This window comes from Cavia porcellus, unplaced genomic scaffold (genome assembly GCF_034190915.1).
Source record: "Cavia porcellus strain 051 isolate PalLab524CR breed Dunkin Hartley unplaced genomic scaffold, mCavPor4.1 scaffold_2, whole genome shotgun sequence".
Taxonomy (NCBI): Eukaryota; Metazoa; Chordata; class Mammalia; order Rodentia; family Caviidae; genus Cavia; species Cavia porcellus.
This window is the reverse complement of record NW_026947485.1, coordinates 88,603,119-88,629,130: the sequence shown is the minus strand read 5'-3', so window position 1 is coordinate 88,629,130 and position 26,012 is coordinate 88,603,119. Positions and strand designations below refer to the sequence as shown.

At 34.5% G+C, this 26,012-nt stretch overlaps 1 protein-coding gene across 8 annotated transcripts in view; it reads right to left on the bottom strand.

Annotated features, from left to right (window-relative positions):
• Atrnl1 (attractin like 1) overlaps positions 1 to 26,012 on the bottom strand; it is an 833,524-nt gene that overhangs the window by 514,845 nt on the left and 292,667 nt on the right. The window contains exon 22 of one of the 8 annotated variants that reach the window (XM_063244808.1): positions 17,024 to 17,247. The exons of the other annotated variants lie outside the window; for them this stretch is intronic. Within the exon in view, the coding sequence (XP_063100878.1) occupies positions 17,039 to 17,247 (209 nt within the window). The 3' untranslated portion in view covers positions 17,024 to 17,038. Of the gene's footprint in view, positions 1 to 17,023; positions 17,248 to 26,012 lie in introns of those variants that run through there. 8 annotated transcript variants of the gene reach the window in all.

The window sequence follows — 26,012 nt, the reverse complement described above, 5'->3', positions numbered from 1 at the left end:
CAGTACAAGTGGTTTTAAGTACAACTTTTATGCTTCTACATGCTGATGTACTAAACCTTCTAAGTTTGATCACTTTCCTGAGCTGCAGACAATTCACTTTATTTCTATGATTTTGTATTTGACTGGAGGGAAATTTTGTTTGCTAACTGGAATGGAAATTGTTTACATTTTCCTTTTAATATAATATCTTTTTTATAAAGTAAAAGACATTAAAGAATATATTTGTTTTAATTCTATAGTTTTTATAAGAATTGCTATCACCATACTGGTATGTTGATGAATTGAGTTGATGTCCTTAATATCATGTTTTCTGTCTCTAAGTCTATTTTGGTTATGAACATACCTAAAACAGTTTATTTTCAATAGTGGTTGCCTGATGTGTCCTTCATTCTTTCCTGCTGTGTGTCCTCCTTAACATATATGCATATCTATTGTTACTAGAATACATCTTGACTTTGTGTCCTATCAATCTCTCAATTTTTCATGATGAAGTACATCTGTTTGTTTGTAGTGTTATTACTGATACCCTTGAATCTATTTCTATATTTCTTTAGTTTGTTCATTTATGTGTATTTTAAGTGCTTCATAGCATTTTTTAATAAAACATTTATATATCCCTGTTAGACAAATACATTACCATTTTCTCTTATTTTCATAGTCCCTCAAGAGCTGAAAAAAAGTTATTGTGAGTCATCATGGGCATGCATTTTCCTTTGATGATCAAAATTTTTCAAAGCGTGAATTCACCAATGTATGGTTTTAACTTACTTCTTTATACCTCCATGGTCACATATTCTTATTACACATTCTTAATTCATTTCATTTCCTTTAAATTCTTTAATCTGAAACTGTTTTAACATGACTCTAAATGACAAAGTTCCAGAAGGCTCTATGTTTTAGGATTTTTAACTAGGTCTTTATATTGTAAGTATGCACTAACAAATTACATTCGTGTAGTGAAAAAAATAACTTCTAAAAGAATATTCAACAAACATCTTCAGATTTTTAATAGATCAAAATAAAAAACATTCATAAAAAATACTACTGAAGGCCTGAAAAGTATGTTAGTAGAAATAGAAAACAGCCATACAGATTAAAAAGAGGACATAAATTTGTATTCATTTTGGCTGACACTGTCTCCATAGAAAATCCAAATAAAACATATGCCTATCAGAAATAATAGGAATATTTACCAGGGCTTGAACATGAGATTAATCTGCAAAAGTCAAATATGCTTTCACAAATATTACCTACTAGCAATTAAAATGTGTTTTGTTGTTGCTGTCATTGTTTGGTAAAAGGAGAATCAACATCTAAAAAGAAAACATTATTTGTATCTCAGGAATTGAGAGAAAAAATCCAGCAAGTGAAATATTTCAATGTCTTTTGATGGATATCTTTTACTGTAATAAAGCTGTCCTGTCATTATTGAGAACGGGAAGTTAAATCACTTGATAATTCACCACTTATTTATTTAATGGATAATTAAAATACATATCAAAATGGAGATTTTTTTAAAAAAGATACCAAGACAGTTTGCAAACGAACACACAAAAAAGACTAGGAGTGAGGTAATAAAGTAAAAAACACAGTGTTGAGGGCTGGGGAATTAGCTCAGTGGCATAATCACCTGCCTGGCAAGTGATGGACCATGAGTTCGCTCCCTGGTACCAATAAAAACAAAACAAAACAACAACAAAAAGAACAAAACACAGTGTCCAGGAGTTTGGTGGAAGGGAGAAGCAAGGATAGATAGAATGGTGTTAAAAGGAAATTAAACTTTAAGTAAGAAGGGAACCATTTGTTTTTGCTAAAAAAGAATGAGGTGGACACATCTCAAGTTAGATTCCTTAAACTATCAACATTATGAAAGAAAAAACAATAAACACTTCCATTAGATAACATACAAGATTTAGAGTACAATACACTGCTTTCAATAAAAGCATGATAGTAAGGAACTTAAAAAGAAAAGAAGAATGAACTGTGATTACATTTTAAAACACTGCTTAGAAAAAAAATAATGTCTTAGAACAAGTCAGAATACTTAACTTCTAGGTTTAGGTTTCTAGATATTCTCTAACACAAAAAGCTATGGCTTCCTGGGTAAATGGGGCAGTTTCAGGACTGGAACCAGAAAAGTACAAACTGAATCTGAAATACTACAGTACAATAAAATAAGCATAATAGAGATAGTTTTGTTGAAATGGGAAGGAAATCTGAAGATGGAAGAGACTGGAGGAAGGAGTGGAGAAGAAAATGTAACAGGATCAAGATGTGATAGGTATATCACATATACATCACAACCATATACTAATAAGGAATATTATTAAAAATAAAGAAAGGCGGGGGCTGGAGATTTAGCTCAGCGGCATAAGTGCCTGACTTGCAAGCAGGCAGTCATGAGTTCGATCCCCGGTACCGATAAAAAGGAAAAAAACAAAAGAAAAGAAATGAAAGAAAGGCAGCCAGGGATTTAGCTCAGTGGCATAAGTGCTTGCTTGGCAAGTGCCAGGTTGGGAGTTCAATCTCTACTAGTACCAAACAATAAAGAAAGAAAGTAAATATTCAGAAAATGATGGAGTCATCTCAAAAGCAAAAGTGAGAGAATGAATGTGAGAGAGATTTCAATGATGTGAATGACAAAAAATGTTAATTTACTATAAATGAAAATTTAAATATTCATAAATTCATACTGATACAAGTAAAAGTGAATAAATAGATTAATGAGGAGCACAAACAACTATTTTTAAGAGTTAAAATATATGTGGAAAAAACAATAGAAAAATCACACTTTAGTAACACTTTCCTAATAATTCTTTCACTTAAAAACACTCAGTGTATAGTAATAGTTGTCTTTTCCAGGTTCTAGAGGCCCTTCTGATTAGTTAATGTTCCTTCATCATTCCCTTCTGCCTCTTGCTTCCTTTATATAATATCTCACTACAATAGTTAATTCACCTTCAGGTTTTTACATAACAATATTAGTGACTACAAGGACCTCAAGATCCTCAATCGAATCTTTAACTTCTTCACCATTTAGGATGAATATGTATCCTAGGTTCTGGAGGATTAGGATGTGGACATTTTAGAGGTGAGTTATTTAGCCTACTATTGAATGTCATTAAATTAATTTTTCTAGAATGAACAAGGGAATACCCACAATTGGACATAAAGAAGAAGTTGTAAAATAAGTTTTCAGATATCTTCTTCCTTTCAATCGTTGATATTTTACATAATGTAAAATTTATTTTAAATAATTAAATACTCATAGGTAAGTTAATTTTTTCCCAAAAAAGTCATATACTTTCAAAAGTACACACTAACATAAATATAACAATCAGTTTTTCATCCTAGTCTTACATGACTACAGTACATAGAGGATTAAATTTCAAAATTCAACAGCAGATTTTTTATGGTTTTTCCATCAAAACTGGCCTAGCAATGATGAAGAAAGAGGCTACCATTTACTACCAAGTAAGAAAACATATTGTATTCCTAATTAAGAAATAAATAAAACATTGCATAAAAAAAGAAGTTTCAACAAATAAAATAATGACTAACAAGGTTTTAAAACTACTTAAAACACTTAAAGATGATGGTCACACAGTCAAATTAATGATTTATTGCAAAATTGATGATAAAAACATATATAGAAAATGTATGTGAAAGAAAATTTGAAGTTTTTCCAAATACATCATATATTTGGGATGATAAATAGCAAGTTTTGAATATTTAAAATTTCTTTTACCTTTGAAAGAAGGCTATATAAAATATTTTAAGAAAATAGCACCCAATTTTTAAAATCAGGGTAATTATAGTAAAATAATCAGAAAAAAATATTCAGGTATATTAGACACAACTATATATATCCGCGATCCAAAAAGTCAGGCATGCCAGGATAACAAATGAAGATAATTTTGACTTGTATTAACACATCAATGGCACTGTTCATTTTAGCTCGTTTGGGAACCAGAACTCTTATATATAAATTTTGAATTGGGATTTCTGGGAAAAGATGGCAGCAGAATACAGAGGCTCCCTGAGACAGACAACTCAAATGCCAGAATAAAACATCATGGGGAGGTTGGGACAAAGGGAGATTCTCTCGACCCAGGAATAAACCAAAGGGAAAAGAACTGGTCAAACATGCAGTCTGAGGGCTATCACTGGAGCAGCTAAGATTAGCAGCCACAGTGCCCTCACCGCAGTGCCTGAACTTGCACAGTCACAACTCACTGAGCCACCCAAACTCACACTGCTTTGACCGAACTGACTGAACTCCCACTGCTGTGACTCACTGGGACTGCAGTTGTGTTGAAGTCGGAGGTCAGTGAGCCCAACGGAGAACAGAGTAGACAAGGGATCTGCATTACCCTCAGTGAGTGCTAGGAATAAGGCCCCCATAGGAAAGCAGTGACCAACTGGATGACATGTTGGAATTGGGCAGGATGGGCAGGAACAAGGAACAGCAGTGACTTCAGTCAGTTGTTCCCTTCCCAAATCAGATTGATGGGATATGCTGGGCCTGGGTCACGCCTCTGGCCAGGACACAATAAGTCACCCCAAACCAATTCCTTATGTGTGGTGCACACTAACACAGTGAAGGCTCCCACAGGTTGACTGACCCGGAGAGGAGCCAGCATACGCCACTGAGTTTGCACCTCAGTGACCAATAGTAAACTGGATTGGGCAGAAAACCCTAGCCAGCACACTTCAGAAGAACCATAACCAACAAGGAAAGAGCCTGGGACCTCCTCTATACACCTGTTTGGAAAACCCAAAAACACGACAAAAGAAACAAGAAAAAGCCCCCAGACCCCAGCCCTGAGAACACTGATCCAGGAGAGGTAAATACAAAAGAGTCTGAGAGCAGCAAACCTGCAATATCAGACACAGCATCAGTGAACATAAAGAGATATCTTTGGGAGTTCATAGATGAGCTCAAAAGTGAAATATTTAATTAAGTAAAGAAAGATATAAGTAGATTAACAAAACAAACGCTAAGCACCTCTCAAGAAGATGGAAGAATGGAGGAACATGAAAAAAAGAGAGAAATATTTGATGAAGAATATAAAGAAAACCTAGAATACTTGAAGCAGATTCAAGGAGATTACCATGAAATTAAAAAAAAAAAAAAAAACAAAAAAAAACAACTCCATTGAAAGCTGGCAAAACTGCCTGAAAGAAGCTAATGACAGACTGTCAAACCTTGAAGGTTTGCAACATGTGATCATGAAAGGAAAAGTCTTTTAAAAATAACAAAGAAATAAGCAGTAACAATACAAAGGCTAGAAAACGAGAAGAGGATCTATAACTTAAGAATAAAGAATGTGAATGAATAAGCAGTGTTAAATCAAAGGAAGTACAAAGGCTATTCACAGAAATAATTAAGGAAAACTTCCCAAGCATAAGAAAAGAAAATGGTATTAGGATACATGAGGCATACAGAACTCCAGCCTCCTATAATCAAAACAGAGCTACACCCAGACAAATAATAATCAAGATCCCAGAATTCAATATAACAACAGAATATTAAAAGCTGTCAGAGAAAAGAAACAGATCACCTATAAAGGAAAACCCATCAAAATCATGGCAGACTTCTCAGCACAGACCAACAAGTCAAGAAGAGCCAGGAGCAAAGTACTCCAAGCCCTAAAATAAAATAACCACCAGCCCAGATTGATGTACCCTGAAAAACTGTCTCTAGAAATTAATGGAGAAACAAGATTTTTCCAGAAAAAAGGGAATTCACGACCACCAATCCAACCCTACAGAGAATACTGAAGGACATTCTAGAGTGAGAAAAAAGTAGCAGGATTTCAGGAACAGTGGCAGAGAGGCCTCAGTGAATGGAGATGAAAGTGGAATGAAGGAGAAAAGCAGACAACTAATGCCAGAAAAATGGCACAACAGAATTAAGGAAAAGAAGGTTGGCTATAATCTCTAATATAGGTGGCCTTGATACACTAAAAAAAAAAAAAAAAAAAGAAACACCAAAGGCAGAGTAACAAGAGACAACACAGTAACCATTGTAGAACACCTTGTACTATGTTTTATATGACTTTTTCGTTTTATGTGTTTATAGGAATGTGTTTTGTCTTGCTTTGTTTTGTTTCTCCCTCTAATATAGAAAGGATAGAAATACATATAGACGCTCATGCACGCGTAGCACCTACAGTTTATGAGAACTGATCTTATAACGCATGATGAAATCAACAACTACTTTGAAGAAAAAGAGACACTACAGTACCCAGTGCTGATCCCATAGTATCATGATGTGAAATCCAGCGATACTATTATTCTTTGTTCAGAGTGATTTTAGCCTGCTTTTGTTTGTTTAATCTTAACATACATGAAGATATGGATAACTGCATGTATGCTTAAGTGTATAGGACTGATAACATATTACTAAGTTTTTGCCTGATAGTTGAACAGAACTGTTTGCAGTTTCGCTGTTTGAATGTCCACTTTGTATGCTTCACTTTTGTAACTTCAACAACTATTTATAAGAGGACATTGTGTAATTATCAGTGATTTCTTACTGTTTTTCTTTGAAATTATGTATTATTTCTACCATTTTTCTGTTTTGTTTATTCTTTCTTTAAAAAAATTTTAAAAAGTTTTTTAATTGTTTGAGAAATTGTACACCAAATGTCTTTTAGAAAGAAGCTGTGGCCTAATAATTTGCTTTATTTTGTCACCAAGTTCATGTTTCAGTGAACACAGTCCTTCAATTTTAATGTACCATTTATCCACAAAATTTTAAGACATCTTGGTTGTAATCTCCACATATCAACTGGGTTACTTAAATAATTTAATTAACCTCAGTGAGACTCAATGATACACTGAGGACAGAAGTGCTTATCTCATAAGATAGCTCTGTGGATTAAATATAATTGAGTAGGTATTTGGCTTAGAGAAGATTACCTCATAAAATAAAGGCCTTCAATAAATGTTATTCTATTTCTTTACTGAAATACTTAATAAATTCTCAAAGATTTCAAACAGCAGACACTCACATGAATATTTGTTATTATATATTGTTTATAAATATTTGAAATTATGATCACATAGTTAACCATGCTGAGAAGACTGAAAGCATAAGCACAGATGTTAATAATAATATCAAGATCTATATTTATTTTAAATAGCAGTATGTCTATAAATATGAGTGTATGCTGATTTAGACAACAGTGGAATCAATGACGAAATGTATGTGACTATAAGTTCAACTACAGTCAGAGTTGCAATGTGATTTAGCAACATTAAACATATATTACAGAAGATATCACAGAAAAGGATCAAAAAATGAACTCTACCCTGCTGTATTACCCGCAACAAGACGTTTCACATGCTGAAAACAGATATTATTTTAAAAAATAAAATTTACCATTTTACTTTTCACTTAATACTCTGTAGTAATTTTCTACTTTCTTATGATGAAGACCAAATTTTAAATGCCCTATAGAAAACTACATTATGGGATTCTTCAAATTTTGTAAATGACTTATCTTGATTCTCTACTTTGTTCAGTGCTTTCATGTTACTGGTTTTCTTTTTTTCTTATATATGAATATATTTTCATATATATGAATTGTGGCATTTTCATAATGCATAAAACATAATTTGTTCATTTCCACCTACAAATTACTTTTCCTTTTCCTCTCTTCCCTGCATTCTTGAACCCTTTCCTCCTATCTAATATTCTCACTTTTACTTTCAAGTCATTATTTTGTTCGAGATAAACTATATGAATAGCTTTGAAACATGAGTAGAATGTCTGTTTTTATATGTTAGTGTCTATATTTTGTTCATGTATTGAGGCTTTACAAGGTAATGAAACTAAGGTCAGTGGATCAATTATTCTGGAAGAGAAAATTTCAAGAGAACTCAACATTCAGACTCTGGCATGAATACAGTTGGAAGCTTTTAGTCAGGTTTATACTGAAAATCAGAAACAAAAAGCTGAATTTAAAAGTTTTCTATTTCACCAGAATGAAAAGGCTTGCAAATTTTGGAGCTGCAGAGAGCTTGGTTGCTTAAAAGACCAGCATTAAAAAGAAGAAAAGTGCTTTGTATCAGGGCAATAAGGAAGATCCCTTCAGGGCACCTCAGGAATCCACAAGATTCTACCAATTGTACACTTAAGGGTGCCAAGCTGTAAAGCTTTCATTTGAGGAGCAAGCCCTGGCCTCCATGCTGGAAAAGAGCTGCCCAGGAAATTGGTATTTTGAGGTTCGTTTCTTGTGCTCAATCAAACAAAGTACTCAGAAGCTTCAAGCTATGATCTAAGGAGGCCAGAAAATCCTTGAGCTAGCGAAAAACCTTGATATCAACCATGTCATGGTTTTACAGGTGTGTAGAAAGCAAGAATTGTGATATCATGGTGGATTCCACCAAAATTGTATAAGAAGGCCAGGCTATCTGCAGTGTCAAAAGCTGTGAAAAGGCAGCCAAAATTCCTATGAAGATTCCAGGAAGTTGGAGAAGAAGGGAACATAGAGCATCCAATGAGGAAAGCCACAGAAGAGAAGTCACGTGGCCTACAGCATCAATGCTGTAGTGAGAGGGAACTTAAAATGTTCACAACTTTGCCTCAGGAGCTACAGGATTTTTAATTTTCCATGATGAGTTTGTCTTGTTTTGGTATTATTTCTTTCTGTCTCCTATCCCTCCCTTTTGGAAAGACAATGTTTACCCTGCACCATTGTATCTTAGTTTTAAACTAACTAACTAACTTCCTTCTTCCCTTTCTTTTTCTTTCTTTATTTTTTACAGTGAAAAGTTTGCCTTGAGTCTCAGGGGAGACTTCAGACACACTTTTTATCAATTCCATAACTGTTAAGATATTGACAATTCTAGACAGGGGTATAGTTCAGCACCACAAGCACCTGCCTGACAAGCATGAGATCACAAGGTTGTGAGTCTGATCCCTGGTAACTGGTATTTTAAAAATTGGCAATTCTTAGATATGAATTAAATGCATTTTGCATAAAGAGATGTGTGTCAGTTTTATTTGAGGGGTCAGAGTTTAGATCAAGAATGGATTGGCTTGAGAATGTACGCAGATGACTCATGCTTTCACAGACAAGAGTTTAGAAGATAACTGAATCATGGGGAGAAGTATAACTGACTTGCTGTTAAGAAAAAGGGTCAGGTTAGAGGAGACATTTTACTGAGAAATTACCTGGAAGGGAAAATCCTTTCCAGTTCCTCATCGCTGTTTCCTCGTCATTATGATATGAACAATTTGAAAACTTAAGTCAAAATAAACCCGCCCTCTTTAAATTGCAAGTGTCAAATATTGTGTCTCAGCAAAAACAAAGTGACTAAAGCATTTATATATTCTGATATTGTTCTTTGTGAAAAGAATAGCTGACAAACTTCCCTGTACTATTCCAGGCATTTTCTTTTTATCATTTTGACTGTTTCTTTTTTCTGTATAGAAACTTTACAAATTGATGTGATCACATTTGTCAATTCTCAGTAGATTTTCTAAGCTAGTGGAGTTCTATAACGAAGGCCATTACCTGTTAATGTACCAGTAGAGTCTCCCTATGTTTTCTTCTGAGAGTTTCAAAGTTTTAGTCAAATACCCAGGGCACGGACACATTCTGATTTGAATTGTACACAATTAGAGACTGTAATCTAGTTTAATCCTGAACACATGGATCATATACAGTGTGAGAGGGATCAAGGTACAGTCCTCTATGTATGGATACTTACTTTTCCCAGCACCATATGTAGAAGAGGTTATTTGTTTGTTCATTTTTAACCAAACTGTTTGGGGAGATTTACTTTGAGAATCATATGAATGTAGATGTATGGATTCATGTCTGGGTCTTCTATTCTATCTTACTGGTCTTCATTTCTATTTTAATACTACAATCAGACTGTGTTTTGTTACTATGTTATTATATTTTGAAATAAAATATAATGATACCTCCACCATTCTTCTTTATTCCTAGATTTTATTTATTTATTTATTCATTCATTCATTCATTCAGTTAGTTAGGTAGGTAGATAGGTAGGTAAGTAATTCCAGGGTTTTTGTTTCTATGAAACTTCTAGGACTACTTTTTTTTTTTTTGTTCTGTGGAGAATAACATTGGTATTTTGATGGGAAATGTGTTGAATCTGTAGATTTACTTTGGTCATTTTACTATACTGACTCTGCTTAAGTATTGTACAGTTTTCCTTTGTAGAATTATTTTACTTTTATAATAAGGCTTATTCCTAGATATTTTACTTTTGGAAGCTATTGTGAATGGAATAATTTATCTGAATGCTTAGCAGATTTCCTTGAATTACACAAAACATGCTGATTTTTGTGTTTTTTTTTATTCTACTAATTTGATGAATTTATTGGTTCTATAAGTTTTTTTAGTGAAGTCTTATTTGGAACATGTAAATAAAAATAATATCATCTGTAAACAGACAAAATTTGGATTCATCCTTTTATATCTGTATCTATTTTACTTTTTCATTTTGCCTGACATCTCTGGCTAAAATATCAAGTATATAATATTCAATAAAAATGGTGAGAGTAAACCATAGTGTCCCACTCTAGATATGATAAGAAATGAATTCAGCTTTTATTCATTAAAAATTGTGTAGGCTATGACATTACCATATGTAACCATTATTACATTGAAGTATAATACTTCATACTTCTCTATTTAGATATTTCAAGCTTTTTAGATGTGTTAGATGTTGCACAAGTCTTTCATTACATATATTAAAGTGATCCTGTACCTTTATCCTTGATTTTATTTATGCATAGTATTACATTTATTGATTTATACAACTTGAAACATTCTTACATCACTGGAATGAAATCAACTTGATCATATTTATGATCTTTTAAATGTGTTATTGGATATATTGCAAAAATTTTATTGAGCTCTTTGTATGTATGTTCATCAAGAATATTAATCTTGGGGCTGGGGATTAGCTCAGCGGCATAAGCGCCTGCCTTGCAAGCAGGCAGTCGTGAGTTCGATCCCTGGTACCGATAAAAACGAAAAAGATGAAAAAAAAAAAAAAAAGAATATTAATCTCCTGCTGGCCCCAGTGAATGTGTGCTGCCCTCAGACCTTGGCCTGCACAGCTGCATGCTTCCTGCATGATTCCAGCTGAGACTGAGGAACACCATGCCATCCTGGGACCTTGGTCCATGCCCAGGGGACATCTGGACCCAAAACATCTGCTGGATCCCCTAGGATACTCCCTACCTTCTGGGAACTAATACTGCTGTCGATCTTCAGCTCCCACCCTTGCACCCAGAACCTTGTACTACAGTGGATTACCTGTGCTAACCTGAAGGGAGATTCAGTAACTGCCTTACCCAAATAGAAGATCTCAGCAGGCTCCAGTCAGTGTGGTGAGTATGCCCCTAAACTAGGGGTATGCAGTGGGCAAATAGGGCCAGTGATAAAGCTCGCTCCAACTAACTGTAAGACCCTGGTGATCTGACAAGAGTTTGGGTGAATCCTTCCTGCCACAGAAGACATCAGACAGGGTGAAGAGTGTGCCAATAAGGACTCCCACAACTTGGAGAAAATGAAAAGAGCCTACAAGACATAAAGGCACACAATAGGGACACAGTAGGGCCTCAGCCAACACAAACACTATAGATAGGGAGATTTGGTGACCTGGAATAATCTGAAGATAAATTAATAGCAGGAACTAAAAATTGACCTACTACTAGGCTTATCAGCCTAGGAAGAATATAGGACTTGCACAACAGGCCCTGTAGTGGGAAGTCAGGTGACTGGCCCACCTATTCACTGAAGGACCCAGCAATTGGACAAACATCCACCTTACATTAGAACCCCAAGATACACACTAACAATAGTTGACACTAGTGGGATCGAAGGACCAAATATTAATTTGAAAGAAGAAAATGGCAAAATGAAAAAGCAAAATGCAATCTCAAACATCTAGTCCACCAGGAACAAGTGCAGGAGACATTTGAAAGGGGACTTCAAAAGCAACACACTGGAAATCTCTGAAAAGATAGCAGGTGAAATAAAAAATAACTCTATGAGCTATAAAGGAAATCAAATTAGAAGTACTCTCCCATATAAAGAAAGAATAACAAACTTAGTAAAGGAGTTGCTGAGCTCAGCTAAAGAAGAAATAGAGAAAAAAGTACAGGAGCATGGGAAACTGATTGAAATCTTGAATGAACAATACAAGAAATAAGCAGAATTCATGAAACAAATTCAAAGAGACATCCAAGAATTAAAAATTTCTAGTCAAAGCTGGCAAAACCACTTAAATAAAGCTGAAGATAGGATTTTAACCTTGAGGAGAGGATCACAATTAGTGATCACGAAAGGATAACTTTGAAAAATAACAAGGCAACATGAAATGACAATACAACAGCTTCAAGATGATACCAAGAGTAACAATATAAGATTAATAGGCATCAGGGAAGATGCAGGAATCAATGCAAATGATATAAGTAAAATATTAACAGAAGTAAAGGCAGAAAATTTCCCAAACGGGGAAAAAATCTGATATGCAGGTAAGTGAGACATATAGAACACCAAACAGTCACAATCAACATCAATTTACACCCAGATATATAAAAATTAAGATCTCAGACATACAGCATAAAAATAGAAAACTAAAAGCTGTTTGACAAAAGACACAACTCACCTATCAAGAAAAGCCCATTAGAATCACAGCAGACTTTTCAGCAAAAACCCTCAAGTCAAGACAAGCTTGGAATGAGGTATTTCAAGCCCTAAAAGAAAACAACTTTCAACCCAGACTGATGTACACAGAAAAACTTTCCATCAAATTTATTGGAGAAACAAGATACTTCTATGACAAAGAACAACTGAAGAAATTTACATCCACCAAACCAATACTAGAAAGACTCCAATACTAGAAAAACATAGTCAATAGAGATAAAAATGACCACAATCCCCAGAACAACAACAGAAAGAAACCACAAGGCATAAGCATTAAACAAGGAGGAAACACAAAAAGAAAATAACTGGAACATAGCATGGCAAAGTTGAGCCAATACATATCAGTGATATCCATAAATGTAAATGGCCTCAATTCACCTATCAAAGGAAATAGGTTGACAGAATGGATCAAGAAACATGATTCCAAAGTATTCTGTATACCAGAAACACATCTGACCCAAAAGGAAACTCACAGGTGAAAAGTCAAAGGATAGAAAACAGTGTTCCACACAACAGGAACCCAGAAAAAAGCAGGGATAACTATTCTATTTGTAGACAATGTGAACTTCAAACCTAGAATGATTAAAAGAGATAAAGAAGGTCACTACATACTCATTAGTGGAAAAAATCAAGAGGAAGAACTAGCAATTATAAATACACATGCACCAAATACAAGAGCACCCAACTATATAAGACAGATACTAATGGACATGAAAAACCAAATACACAAGAACACAACTTTAACAGGGGAACATAACACTGCATTATCACAAAGAGATAGATCAACTAGACAAAAACTCAGCAAAGAAATAATATAACTGAATCATACCTGTGAGTAATTGGACTTAGTAGATGTTTATAGAGTATTCTACCCAACCACACCAGAATATACGTTCTTCTCAGCTGCACATGGGACATTCTCCAAAATAGACCATATATTATCCCATAAAACATTTTTAAGTAACTGTAAAGGTACTGAAATTTTCCTATGCATAATATCTGACAATAGTGCACAGAAATTGGAAATTAATGATAAAAGAAATGGCAAAACCGAAACCTGCTCGGGACTTACCAGTGACCATCTCTCCATCCAGGGAGCATTGCTGCCCCAGCCAGCATCGGCAGGAGGGAGCTGCCCTGCGGAGGCCTGCTCTAGCCTTGCCGACGACCATCTCTGGATCTGGAGAGCACCGCAGCCACTGCTTCTGTCTGAAGGAAGGAGCTGCGGTGTGGATAAAGTTTGGGGCCTATCTTTCAGCCCGGGTACCTTTGGCACAGAGGAGCTGGATGCCTGCACAACATCCAATCCCTTGCTCTGGGTGGCTGGGGACTCGCTTGGCTTGCAACCACACTAGATAGGACGGGCTGCCTGGACCTTGTCTGGTGGCCTTCTTTCAGTCCAGGGAGCTTTGCTGCTGGAGCAGGGAGCTGCATGGCTTGAGGAGGCTTTAGGCCTGTCTAAGCCTCCCCTGGTAACCTTTTAATCTGGGGGCCTCGCTGCCCAAGGAGGGAGCTACGCTACCAGAGGAGTCCCAGGAGCCCAGGACATAGGAGACAAATTTCAACACACCCAGGGGAAGCTTTGGAACAACACTTGAAACACGGAAATATAGGAAGATGACAAAACAAAAGATCAAAATGCAATCTCAAACATCCAGCCCATCCCAAAAAAACCTAGGAGCCATGTACATAGAAGAAAATATATGCCATACACCTGAAATACCTGAAATAATAGTAACTGAAATAAAGAAACAATTTTGAGAAGCTTTAAAGGAATGCAAACTAGAAATAATCTCCCAGGTAAAAGAAGAAATGATAAAAATAATGAAAGAGATGCTGAACACATCTAAAGAAGACACAGTTAAAAAATTAGAGGAACAAAACAAAAAGATAGAGTCCCTAGGTGAACAATATAAGAAACAAAGAGAATACATAAAGCAGATTCAAAGAGATAAACAGGAAGTGAAAAATTCCATTGAAAGTTGTAAAAACTGCCTCAACAAAAGTGAAGATAGAATTTCAGATCTCGAAGATAAGATTGCAGCTACTAAACAGGAAAGGAAAGATCTCTTAAAAATAACAAGAAATCAAGAAATAATAATCCAACACTGCAAGATGACTCAAAGAAAAACAATGTAAGATTGACAGGAATAAATTAAAAACAAGGGGACAATACAAATGATATCAAGAGGCTATTCAGGAAGTTATAGCTGAAAATGTCCCCAAACATGAGAATGGAAATTGAAATTAGGATTAGTGAAGAATATAGAACTCCAAATAGCCATAACCAAAAAAAAAAAAAAAACCTACACCCAGACATATAATAATCACCATCCCAGAAATCCAACATAAAAATAGAATATTAAAAGCTGTTACAGAGAAAAGACAGATCACCTATAAAGGAAAACCTATCAGAATCATAGAAGACTTCTCAACAAAAACAATGAAGTCAAGAAGACCATGGAGTGAAATATTTCAGATCCTAAAGGAAAATGATTTCCAACCTAGACTGATGTACCCTGAAAAACTGTCCTTCAAAATGGATGGAGAAATAAAATACTTCCATGAAAAAGAACAGCTAAAGAACTTCATGATCACCAAGCGAACATTAAAAAGAATACTGAAAGACAGTTTAAATACACACAGAAAAAACACTAAACAAGGAAGACAATTAAACAGAATGGAAAGATAAAGATGCAACAGCAAAAGATAACATGTCAACAGTAAACCAATATATAACAGTTATAACCATTAATGTGAATGGTCTCATTCCACCAAATAAAAGAAGCAGACTGGAAGAATGGATCAAGAAACAAAATCCAACCATATGCTGCCTACAAGAAACCCATTTAACCCAAAAGGAAACTCACAGACTGAAAGTTAAAAGATGGAAAACAATACTACATGCAACAGGAACACCAAAAAACCAGGGGTAGCTATTCTGTTTGCAGACAATGTGAACTTCAAACCAAGAATGATCCTAAGAGATAAAGAAGATCATTACATACTGGTTAGGGGAAAACTTCAAGAGGAAGAGATAACAATCTTAAATATATATGCACCAAATTTGAGAGCACCCAGTCATACAAAGCAAATATTAATAGAAATGAAAAATCACATAGACAATACCACAATTTTAACAGGAGACCTTAACACACCATCGATACCAAGGGACAGATCAACCAAACAGAAAATCAGCAAAGAAATAAGAGAACTGAATCACACATGTGAACAAATGGACCCATACGGATTCAATGTGGAATTTTGCAAGAAATACAAAGAAAACTTAATGCCAATACTCCTCAAACTCTTCAATGAAATCAAAAGAGAAGCAATTCTTCCTAACTCATTCCTGGAAGCAAATATAACAAATATAACCAAAACCTGAGAAAGACCCAACTAAAAAAGAGAACTACAGGCCAATCTCCCTAATGAACACAGATGCAAAAATCCTCAATAAAATATTGGCAAACAGGATGCAGCAAATCATCAAAAAGATTATACTCCATGACCAAGTGGGATTCATTCCAGGCATGCAAGGATGGTTCAACATACATAAATCAATAAATGTAATCCACCATATCAATAAAGCCAAAAGTAAGAATCACATGATCATTTCTATAGATGCAGAAAAAGTTTTTGATAAGGTCCAACACTCATTCATGATAAGAACTTTACAGAAAATTGGAATAGATGGTCCTTTCCTCAATATGATACGGGCTATCTATGACAAACCAACAGCCAGCATCATATTAAATGGCCAAAAACTGAACGCCTTTACCTTCAAATCAGGCACAAGACAAGAATGTCCTTTATCACCACTCTTATTCAATATAGTACTACCAGAACAATTAGACAAGAGAGAGAAATAAAAGGGGTAAAGATAAGAAAACAAGTTAAATTATCATTATTTGCAAATGACATGTTACTATACATAGAAGATCCCCAAAATTCCATTGCAAGACTCCTAGATAAAATGAGTAAATTCAGCAATGTAGCTGGATACAAAATCAATGTTCAAAAATCAATAGCATTTCTATACACTAACAACAAAATTACGAAGACAGAAATAAGAGAAGCCACACTCTTCATACTAGCATCCAAAAAAATGAAATACTTAGGAATTGATTTCATGAAAGAAGTAAAAGATCTATATAGGGAAAACTATAATACCCTAAAAAAAGTAATTGAAGATAATCACAGAAAATGGAAAGCCACAACAAAATCACAGAGAGAGAAATAAGAGAAGCCACACTCTTCACACTAGCAACCAAAAAAATGAAATACTTAGGAATTACTCTTACAAAAGAAGTGAAAGACCTATACAGGGAAAATTATAATACAATAAAGGAAGAAATTGAAGACGATCTCAGAAAATGGAAAGACAACCCATGTTCATGGATAGGAACAATAAACATTGTGAAAATGGCCATTCTCCCAAAACTGTTATACAGATTCAATGCAATCCCAATAAAAATACCATCAACATACCTTATAGATCTAGAGAAATCACTCTTAAGGTTCATCTGGAACCAGAAGAGACCTAGAATATCAAAGGCAATTTTAAGCAACAAAGGCAAGGCAGGAGGCATCACAATCCCTGACTTGAAGTTATACTACAAAGCAACAGTAGTAAAATCAACATGGTACTGGAATCAAACCAGAGCAGAGGATCAATGGAATAGATTAGAAGATACAACCACAACTACAAACACACTCAACCACCTGATCTTCGATAAAGGAGCCAAGCAGGTTCACTGGAAGAACGACAGTCTTTTTAATAAATGGTGTTGGAAAAACTGGCTCTACGTTTGCCGAAAACTAAAACTCGACCCAAACCTATTACCATGTACTAAATTAAAATCTAAATGGATCAAAGATCTAAATATTAAAACAGAAACACTAAATCTATTGGAAGACAAATTAGGTAGAAACCTTGAAGACATAGGGGTAGGTAGAGAATTCATGAACAGGAATCAAACTGCACGGGAAATACTTCCCAGAATCAATAACTGGGACTACTTCTTATTAAAAAGTTTCTGTAAGTCAAAAAAAAATCTCCAGCATAGTAAAAAGAAAACCCACAAACTGGGAAAAGATCTTAGCGAACTCCCCCTCAGACAAAGGACTTTTGTATAAAATATATAAAGAATTTAAAAAAATCAGACCCCCAAAATTCAAAGACCCAATCCAAAAATGGGCATCTGAGATGAATACACACACTTCTCAGAGGAAGAAATACAAATGGCAAATAAATACATGAAAAAATGTTCATCATCATTACTCATTAGAGAAATGCAAATTAAAACGACACTGAGATTCCATCTCACTCCTGAAAGGATGGCCAGGATCAAGAAAACCAACAACAACAAGTGCTGGAGAGGCTGTGGGGAAAAAGGAACTCTCCTACACTGTTGGTGGGAGTGTAGTCTTGTACAACCTTTGTGGAGGTCAGTCTGGAGATTTCTCAAAAAGCTGGGATTGGAAGTCCCATTTGTTCCAGCTATTCCGTTACTAGGCATCTTCCCAGAAGAACTGAAAGCATCATACCAAAGTGATATATGCGCACTTATGTTTATAGCAGCACAATTTATAATTGCCAGATCATGGAAACAACCCAAATGTCCATCACCCGAGGAATGGATAAAAAAGCTGTGGTACTTCTATACAATGGAGTACTACTCAGCTATAAAGAAGGATCATGTTGAGGTATTTATCAATAAATGGGCGCAGCTTGAAACCATACTCATAAGTGAACTAAATCAAAATTGCATCTGTGAACTCCGAATAGTTTCCCTAGTGTAGGAAATGAATCAAATATATAAAAGTACGTGATAACCATGATTCCCCATTATATGGCCTTGAAGCCTTATAAAATTTTCACTCATTAATTGGAATGGCTTTGTTCTGGGCTGTTTGATATTATGGCCGGTGATGCAATGAACAGCTACTTTGAAGTAAATAAGACAATAACAGCTAACGCCGATCTAATACCATTTTGTCTTAAAGCTGCACCAAACTATGGTTCTTCTGTCTCCATTGATTTTATCATGTTGTAACTTGCTGGATTTTATCGTATGTGGTAGTATAAATAAAAATTGTTATAGGCAAAGAGATAATATTGAAACCATTGATCATTTTTTCTGTTAGCTGGTTCTAAATACTCTACAATGCTTTCATCCACTTGAATGGTGATACACAGTCCTGTTATGTTTGATGCTATAGCATATGAAGTTATATTCAAATATTTCTAAGAAAAAGACATTATGGTAACTACTATTAAGTCGGGCTATTTGGTGGTGAAGCACTAGGTTGCTGAAAATGTCATGCTTTAACCTGTATTGTTATGTTGTTATGCCCCCTTTTATCTCATCCTCTCCCTTATTCATTAAAAAATTATTTAATTCTTAAAAAAATCAACCAATAAAAATGCTGCTGGATCTGTAGGGAAAAAGAAACCCTTTACAACTGTTGGTTAGAGAGTAGACTAGTACAAACACTGTGGAAATCAGTGTGGAGAGTCCTCAAAAAATTAGGATTAGAGGTCCCATTCAACCCAAGTATTCCACTTCTGTGTATCCTCCCAGAAGGATTGAAAAACATCACACCACAGTGACATGTTTCCTATGGTTTCCTATAGGAAACCATAAGGTTCAAAATATACAAAAGTCACTGTGTAATGGGAGGAAACTGTTCAATAAAAAGAAGAAACTAAGATAGGGGAAAAGAGAAAGGATAGAAGGCAAAAGAAAAAATGCAAGTTAGTTATACCATTAGTGTCACTTAGTTCACTGAATAGGAAAGGTTGTGCTAATATTGATTGAAGAAATTTTTATGGCCATATTTTGTACTTGAGTGACTAAAGATAATGATGTGTAATTTATCAACAATTGTTACTTTTTCATTATTTTGTTGTGAAAATTTGTTTTACCTTTTCTTCTTAATATTAACAAATAAAGTTTAAAAAAAAAGAAAATGGAAAGCCATCCCTTTTTTAAGGAGAATATTGTGAAAATCTCCTAAACTATAATACAGATTCAATGCAATCCCAATGAAAATACCATCAACATACCTCATAGACCTACAGAAATCACTCCTAAAATGCATCTGCAACTAGAAGAGACCTAGAATAACAAAGGCAATTCTAGCAGCAACAGCAAGGCAGGAGGCATCACAATACCTGACTTGAAATTATACTACAAAGCTACTGTAATAACATCAACATGGTACTGGAATAAAAACAGATCTGAAGGTTAATGGAATAGACTGGAAAACATAATCACAACTACCAACACACTCAACCACCTTATCTTTGATAAACGGGCCAAACATGTTCACTGGAAAAATGACAGTCTCTTTCATAAATGGTGCTGGGAAAACTGGCTCTCAGTATGCCGAAAACTAAAACTAGACCCATGCCTATCACCATATACTAAACTAAAATCTAAATGGATCAGAGATCTGAATATTAAAACAAAAACACTAAATCTGTTGGAAGACAAAGTAGTTAAACATCTTGAAGACATTGGGGTAGCTAGAGAATTCATGAACAGGAATCAAACCACATGGGAACTACTTCCTAGAATCAATAACGGAGATCACGTCTTATTAAAAAGTTTCTGCATATCAAAAGAAATCACCAGCATAGAAAAGAAAACCCACAAACTGGGATAGAATCTTAGTGGTGTGTCCCTCAGACAAAGGTCTTCTGTCTAAAACATATAAAGAATTTTTAAAAAATCAGTTCCCCGAAATTCAAAGACCCAATCCAAAAATGGGCATCTGAGATGAATACACAGTTCTCAGATAAAGAAATACAAATGGCGAAAAAATTTTCATCATCGTTAGTCATTAGAGAAATGCAAATTAAATCAACACTGAGATTTCATCTCACTCCTGAAAGAATGACCAGGATCAAGAAAACGACCAACAACAAATGCTGGAGAGGCTGTGGGGAAAAAGGAACTCTCCTACACTGTTGGTGGGAGTGTAGACTGGTGCAACCACTGTGGAGGTCAGTCTGGAGATTCCTCATAAAGCTGGGATTGGAAGTCTCATTTGACACAGCTATTCCACTTCTGGGCATATTCTCAGAAGAACTAAAACATCATACCACAGGGATATAAGTGCACCCATGTTTATAGCAGCACAATTTGTAATAGTCAGATCTTGGAAACAACCTAAGTGTCCATCAACTGAGGAATGTTTAAAAAAGGTGTGGTATTTTTATACAATACAGCACTACTCAGCTATAAAGAATGATCACATTGAGATAATTACTAATAAACGGGCGCAACGTGAGACCATACTCATAAGCAAAATAAATCAAATTCACATGTATAAATACCGTATAGTCTCCCTAGTCTTAGAAATAGTAAGAGTACATAGGCGTTTATGGTAATCATGATTCCCCATTACATTGTTTTGAAACCTTATAATGATCACATTGGTAAATTGTAATGTGTTTGTCCTTGTTTTATTTTACTAACTGTGATGGTGCGAACAGCTAATTTGAGGGAAACAGGTCATTATAATAGCCAGTACTGGTATAATATCATCTTACTATGAAGTCCTACCATGCTTTTGCTATTCTGTTTCCATTGGCTCTATCATGTTGTACCTTCTTGGATTGTATTACATGTGAAAGTATAAAGAAATTTTATATGGAAAATGAGATTATATAGTAGCCATTTTTTTTTCTGTTATTTGGTTCTGAATGCCCTGTGATACTCTCATTCTCTTGAATGTTTTTATACTATTTTGTTATGTTTGATAGTATTGTACATGAAGTTATACTCAACTATTTCAAAGAAAGAGACATTGTGGTAGTTACTGTTAATTATGGGTTGTCTTCTAGTGAAATTCTGTGTTGCTTACATTGTACTGTACTGATCTTCTTTGTTATACTTGTTTTGTCTTAATTTCTTTAAAATAAAAAATAAAAAAAGAAATAGAAAAACCTGCATAAACACATGGAAATTAAATAACCTTTTGAACAAGCAGTGGGCTACAGATGAAATTAAAAAGAAATAAAGCAATACCTACAATTCAATGAAAATTCAGAAACAATACACTGTAATCTGTTGGATGCAATGAAACTGTTCTTAAGAGGGAAATATATAGCAATAAATTGTCATATCAAGAAAACAGAATGAGCACAAATAAACAACCTAATGCTTCATCTCAAGCTTCTAGAAAAAGAAAAGCAAGATAAACCCAAAGCTCATAGAAGAGAGGAAATTGTAAAGATTACATCAGAAATCAATGTAATTGAAACTAAAAAAATACAAAGAATTAATGTATCAAAAAGCTGGTTTTTTGAGAGAATAAACAAAAGTGACAAACCTCTAGCTAACCTTATAAAGAAAAGAAAGAAAAAAAACCCAAATTTATGCAATAAGGACTGAAAAAGGGGAAATTACTATAGACCCCATGGAAATTCAAAAGATCATGAATACCTACTTTGAAAATCTCTACTCAGAGTGAAAAACACAGAGGAAATGGACAGATTTCTAGAAACATATGAACTAGTAAACCTCAACCAATAAGATATAGCAATTTTGAATAACCCAATATTAGCATTTGAAATTGAAAATGTGATTAAAAACTTACCAACAAAGAAAAGCCCAGATCCTAATGGATTCAACGCTGAATTCTACATGAAATTTAGAGATCTGATGCCAACACTCCTTAAACTTGTCAATGAAATTGAAAAGGAAGCAATCCTCCCTAAATCATTCCTAGAGGCAAGTATTATTCTCATATCAAAACCAGAGAAAGACCCAACCAAAAAGGAGAACTATAGACCAATCTCACTAATGAACACTGAAGCAAAGATTTCAATAAAATACTGGCAAATAGAATGCAGCAAATCATCTAGAAGATTATACATCATGACCAAGTGGGATTCATCCAGGAATTCAGGGGTGGTTTAACATACACAAATCAATAAATGTAATGCAACACATCAACAGAGCCAAAAACAAAAACCACATGGTCATCTCAATAGATGCAGAAAAAGCTTTCAATAAAGTCCAACACTTGTTAATGATAAAAATCCCTTCAGAAACTCAGAATACATGGTGTCTATCTCAATGTTATAAAGATCATCAGTGACAAACCAAGACAACACTATATTAAAAGGACAAAAACTGAAAGCTTTCACTTTAAAGTCAGGAAAAAGACACCATTCCTATTTAATACATTTCTGGAAACACTAGCCAGGGCAATCAGAGAAGAGAGAGAAATAAAAGCAATAAAAGATAGGAAAGGAAGGAGTTAAATTATCACTACTTGCAGATGACATGATACTCCATATAGAAGACTCAAAAAATTTCGCTAAAAGACTACTAGAGGTAATAAACAAATTCAGCAGTGTAGCTGGATACAAAGTCAATGCTCAAAAATCAATAGCATTCCTGTACACCAACAAAAAATTCACGAAGAGAGAAATTACAGAAATATCACCTTTCACAATAGCATCTAACAAAATGAAATACTTAGGAATCAACCTAAGAATGTAAAAGATCTATATGCTGAAAATTATGTTATGCTATAACAAAGAGATTCAAGAGGATATTAGAAAATGGAAGGATATTCCTTGTTCTTGGTTAGGAAGACCAACATTGTGAAAATGTCCAAAACTCTTATACAGATTTAACGCAATCCCAATCAAAATACCATTAAACATACCTCACAGATCTACAGAAAATACTCCTAAAATTCATTTGAAAACAGAAGGAACCCAGAATAGCACAGGCAATTCTGGGCAACAAAGGCAAGGCAGGAAGCATTTCAATTCCTGACTTGAAACTATACTAAAAAGCCATAGTGATAAAATCAGCATGGTACTGACAAAGAAATAGACCTGAGGATCAATGGAACAGATTAGAAAATACAAGAACAATGACTACAAAGTCACTCAGCAACCTGATATTTGACAAAAGGGCTAAACATGTTCACTAGAAGAAGGTTAGCCTCTTTAATAAATGGTGTTGGAAAAATTGGCCAAAGACTGAAACTAGATCCATGTCCATCACCATGTACAAAAGTAAAGTCTAAATGGATCAAAGATCTAAATATTAAAACAGAAACACTAAATCTACTGGAAGACAAGTTAGGGAGAGGTCTTGGAGACATAGGGCTAGGCAGAGAATTCATGAACAAAACACAAACTGCACAGGAAATGCTTCAAATATCAACAACTTGGGCCTCATATTATTAAAATGTTTTGTACTTCAAAAGAAAATCACCAACAAAGTGAAAAGAAAACCTACAGAATGAGAAAAAAATTTAACCAGCAACCCTTCAGAAAAGACTTATATTAAAAACATATAAAGAATTAAAAACATTAGGCCTCCCATATTCAAAGACTCTTTCCAAAAATGGGCATCTGAGATAAACACACATTTGTCAAATGAAGACATACAAATGGAAAATACATGAAGAAATGTTCAATATCACTGATCATTCGAGAAATGCAAATTAGAACAGCATTGAGATTTCATCTCACTCCCGAAAGAATAGCTGCCATGAAGAAATCAAATGATAACAAATGTTGGCGAGGCTGCAGGGAAAAAGGAGTATTTTTCCATTGTTGGTGGGAGTGTAGACTGGTGCAGCTACTATGGAAATCATTACAGAGATTTCTCAGAACACTAGGATTGGAAGTTCCATTCAAACCAGCTATTCCCTTCCTGGGTATTTTCCCAGAAAAACTGGAAAAGTCATAACATATCACAGTGATATATGTATACCCATGTTCATAGAAGCACAATTTTAATAGTTAAATCTTAGAAACAAGCAAGATACCCATCAACCACAGAGTGGATGAAAAAGATGTGGTATTTTTATAGTGGAATATTACTCAGCTATAAAAAGGATGATCTTGAGGCCTTCATAGGTAAGTGGAGACAATTTGAGACTATCCTCATTAGTGAAATAAATAAGAATCATATTTATAAATATCACATTGTGCATCTAGTGTAAAAAGTAATAAGAAATGTAGGAGTAATAAAACCCAAAATGTGTACTTGCCATTGTAAAAAAAGAGAGGAAAAGAAAGTGTTCTAAAGGATGTAACTGCACGTATGTTTAAGTGTGTAGGATTGATAACCATATTACTAAGTTCTTGTTGGATCATTGAACAGAATTGTTTGCAGTCTCGCTGTTTAAATGTCCATTTTGTGTGCGTTACTTTTGTAACTTAAACAACTATTTCTATGAGGACAATATGTAATTTATCAACTAGTGATTTCTTACTGTTTATTTTTTGAAATTATATATTATTTCTACCCCTTTTCTGTTTTTTTCTCTTTAAATAAAATTTTAAAAAACTAAATATTGATCTTCACTTTTATGATTCACTGTGCCCCTATCCAGATTTCATATTGTGGTAATACCATCATTGTAGAATGAGATTGGAAGTATTCTTTCCCTTTATATTTCATGGAATAGTTTCAAGACAACTGTTTTCTATTTTTTACTAGTCATTTGATAATATTCAGCAGTTAATCCATTCAGTACTGTCTTGGTTATGCTTCTCTCATTGTTGAGACAAAATATCAGACACCCAAAATGAAGCAAGTAAAGGTTTATGGTGGCTGTAAACAACAAGAGCTAACGGGCAAAAGAGAGAAAAGCATTCCTCTCTTACAAAGTATGCCAGCTACCCACCCCTGGGCAGGTACAGCACCCACAATGCCAATCCTAGGGATAGACAAATAACCAATCACAAATTCTAGGCTCAGCTGCCTCCAAGACTGCATGTTCTTCAGGGGCCATCTTAATACAAATTATAACAAGTACTGAGTTATTCTTTCTTGGGGAACTCTTTATTACAGTTCAAATCTCATTATTATTGAGCTATTTATGCTTTCTTAATATGTTCTCTGTATTTAATTTTGAGAGGACATAACTGCCATGAAATCCATACTTTTTTCTAGATTTTCTAATTTATCAGAAGAAAAGGCTTCAAAATAGTTCCTAATAATCTTGTCTTTTTCAACAGTATCTTTTATTATATCTGCTTTTTCATCTGGAATTTTATTAATTTGAGTCATCTTTCTTTTAGTTAGTTTTCTAAGACTTTTAAAATTGTTTATATTTTCAATTAACATCCTCGGATTTCTGTCCATTGTGTATCTCACACTGTCCTTCTATTCTGTATCTCATCAATACCAGCTTTGATGTTCACTATTTCTTTCCTTTTACTAACTTTAGATTTAATAGTTCCTGATTTCCTAAGAAGTATGTATGTATCATTAAATCATTTACTGGAGATTCTTTTTCAAGACAATGATAGTCATA